Raw genomic sequence first — 1,269 nt, forward strand, 5'->3', positions numbered from 1 at the left:
CACACACACACACACACACACACCTCGCTGCTTTGTCACTCCCCAACTCGGGCAATTCCTGGATGTAAAGTGAGCGTTTGCAGAAAAAAAAACAAAAAACATAAAATTCCTCCCATTTTTAAAAGTTGGGAGCAACTTTTCGTGGGGAAAGAAAAACCGTGTTCGCCCCACGGAGGCTTGGGACGTAATGATTTTGACGCCTCGTGTCAAACCGTGGCATGTTGGGACGTGTCCAACGAGGGGGGGTTTACCTGAGGTATCCCACAGGCTGAGCTCGATCCTCTGGGTGTCGATTTCGAAACTGGCCGTGTAGTTTTCAAACACCGTGGGGACGTAGCTCTGAGGAGGACAAGAGACATTATTACGTCCACTTTACAATAAAAGTCCGGTCGTTTTGTTCCGAATGCGGGGCTCGGACTGCCGCGGAAACGAACGGACACCCTTCCCTTAACAAGCACGTACAAATGGAGCGCTCCGGTCCCGGCGGAGCCCTAAGAGTCGACTGGACTGGGGTCCCGTCCGTGTCTCACCTCTGGGAAGCAGTCCTTGGCGAACACGTGAAGCAGCGCCGTCTTCCCACACTGGCTGTCCCCCACCACCACGATCTTACACTTCACGCTCGGACTCGGATCCATGCTGGCTTTCAGAGAGGACACCTGGCACGGCCGTCTCTCCTTCATTTAGCGCACGGGACGTGGATGAACCGTCGAGAAAAGGTAGAGACAAATAAAGAAAAAGGAGTGGGGGGGAGGGAATAAAGAGCCGCCTGGTGTGTCCCCCCCTTGGTCTTCGAGTCTGACTCCTCCGTCGTCTCCGCCTGCTCTGCGCCGGCGAGAAAGCCATTTGTCCGCTTTTATACGGCAGCGGGAGCCAATAGCAGCGGTTCGGGGAATGGTCCGCCTCCCTCCTCCTCCTCCTCCTCTGCAGCCCGTGGGGCTCGTCCGCCGTCAAGGGAGCCCCGCTGCAATGGTTAAACCAAAGACGAGCTTTTATTTTGTTGGTAATTTAACGGGACCTTATGGCAGAACCGGAAATGAAGACCTGAACTTTTTCAGTCACCAGCAGGTTGCTAAAATTAGCTAAACACTAGCTAAAATAAGCTAATCACTAGCTAAAATGAGTAAAACACTAGCTAAAATAAGCAAAACTAGCTAAATTAAGCAAAACACTAGCTAAAATAAGCAAAACACTAGCTAAAATGAGCAAAACACTAGCTAAAATAAGCAAACCTAGCTAAAATAAGCAAAACACTAGCTAAAATAAGCTAAT

The 1,269-nt window shown here is 50.6% G+C and overlaps 1 protein-coding gene across 1 annotated transcript in view; it reads right to left on the reverse strand.

Moving 5' to 3' along the window:
- The window catches only part of rnd3a (Rho family GTPase 3a), a 34,338-nt gene extending 33,501 nt beyond the window's left edge, over nt 1-837 (reverse strand). Inside the window, exons 1-2 of the mRNA XM_017434085.3 lie at nt 531-837; nt 252-339 (exon numbers count right to left, since the gene is read on the reverse strand). Of these exons, the coding sequence (XP_017289574.1) occupies nt 252-339; nt 531-680 (238 nt within the window). The 5' untranslated portion in view covers nt 681-837. The remainder of the gene's footprint in view (nt 1-251; nt 340-530) is intronic.
- Nucleotides 838-1,269: the final 432 nt, after the last annotated feature.

This window comes from Kryptolebias marmoratus, linkage group LG23 (assembly GCF_001649575.2).
Source record: "Kryptolebias marmoratus isolate JLee-2015 linkage group LG23, ASM164957v2, whole genome shotgun sequence".
In the NCBI taxonomy this organism is placed as follows: Eukaryota; Metazoa; Chordata; class Actinopteri; order Cyprinodontiformes; family Rivulidae; genus Kryptolebias; species Kryptolebias marmoratus.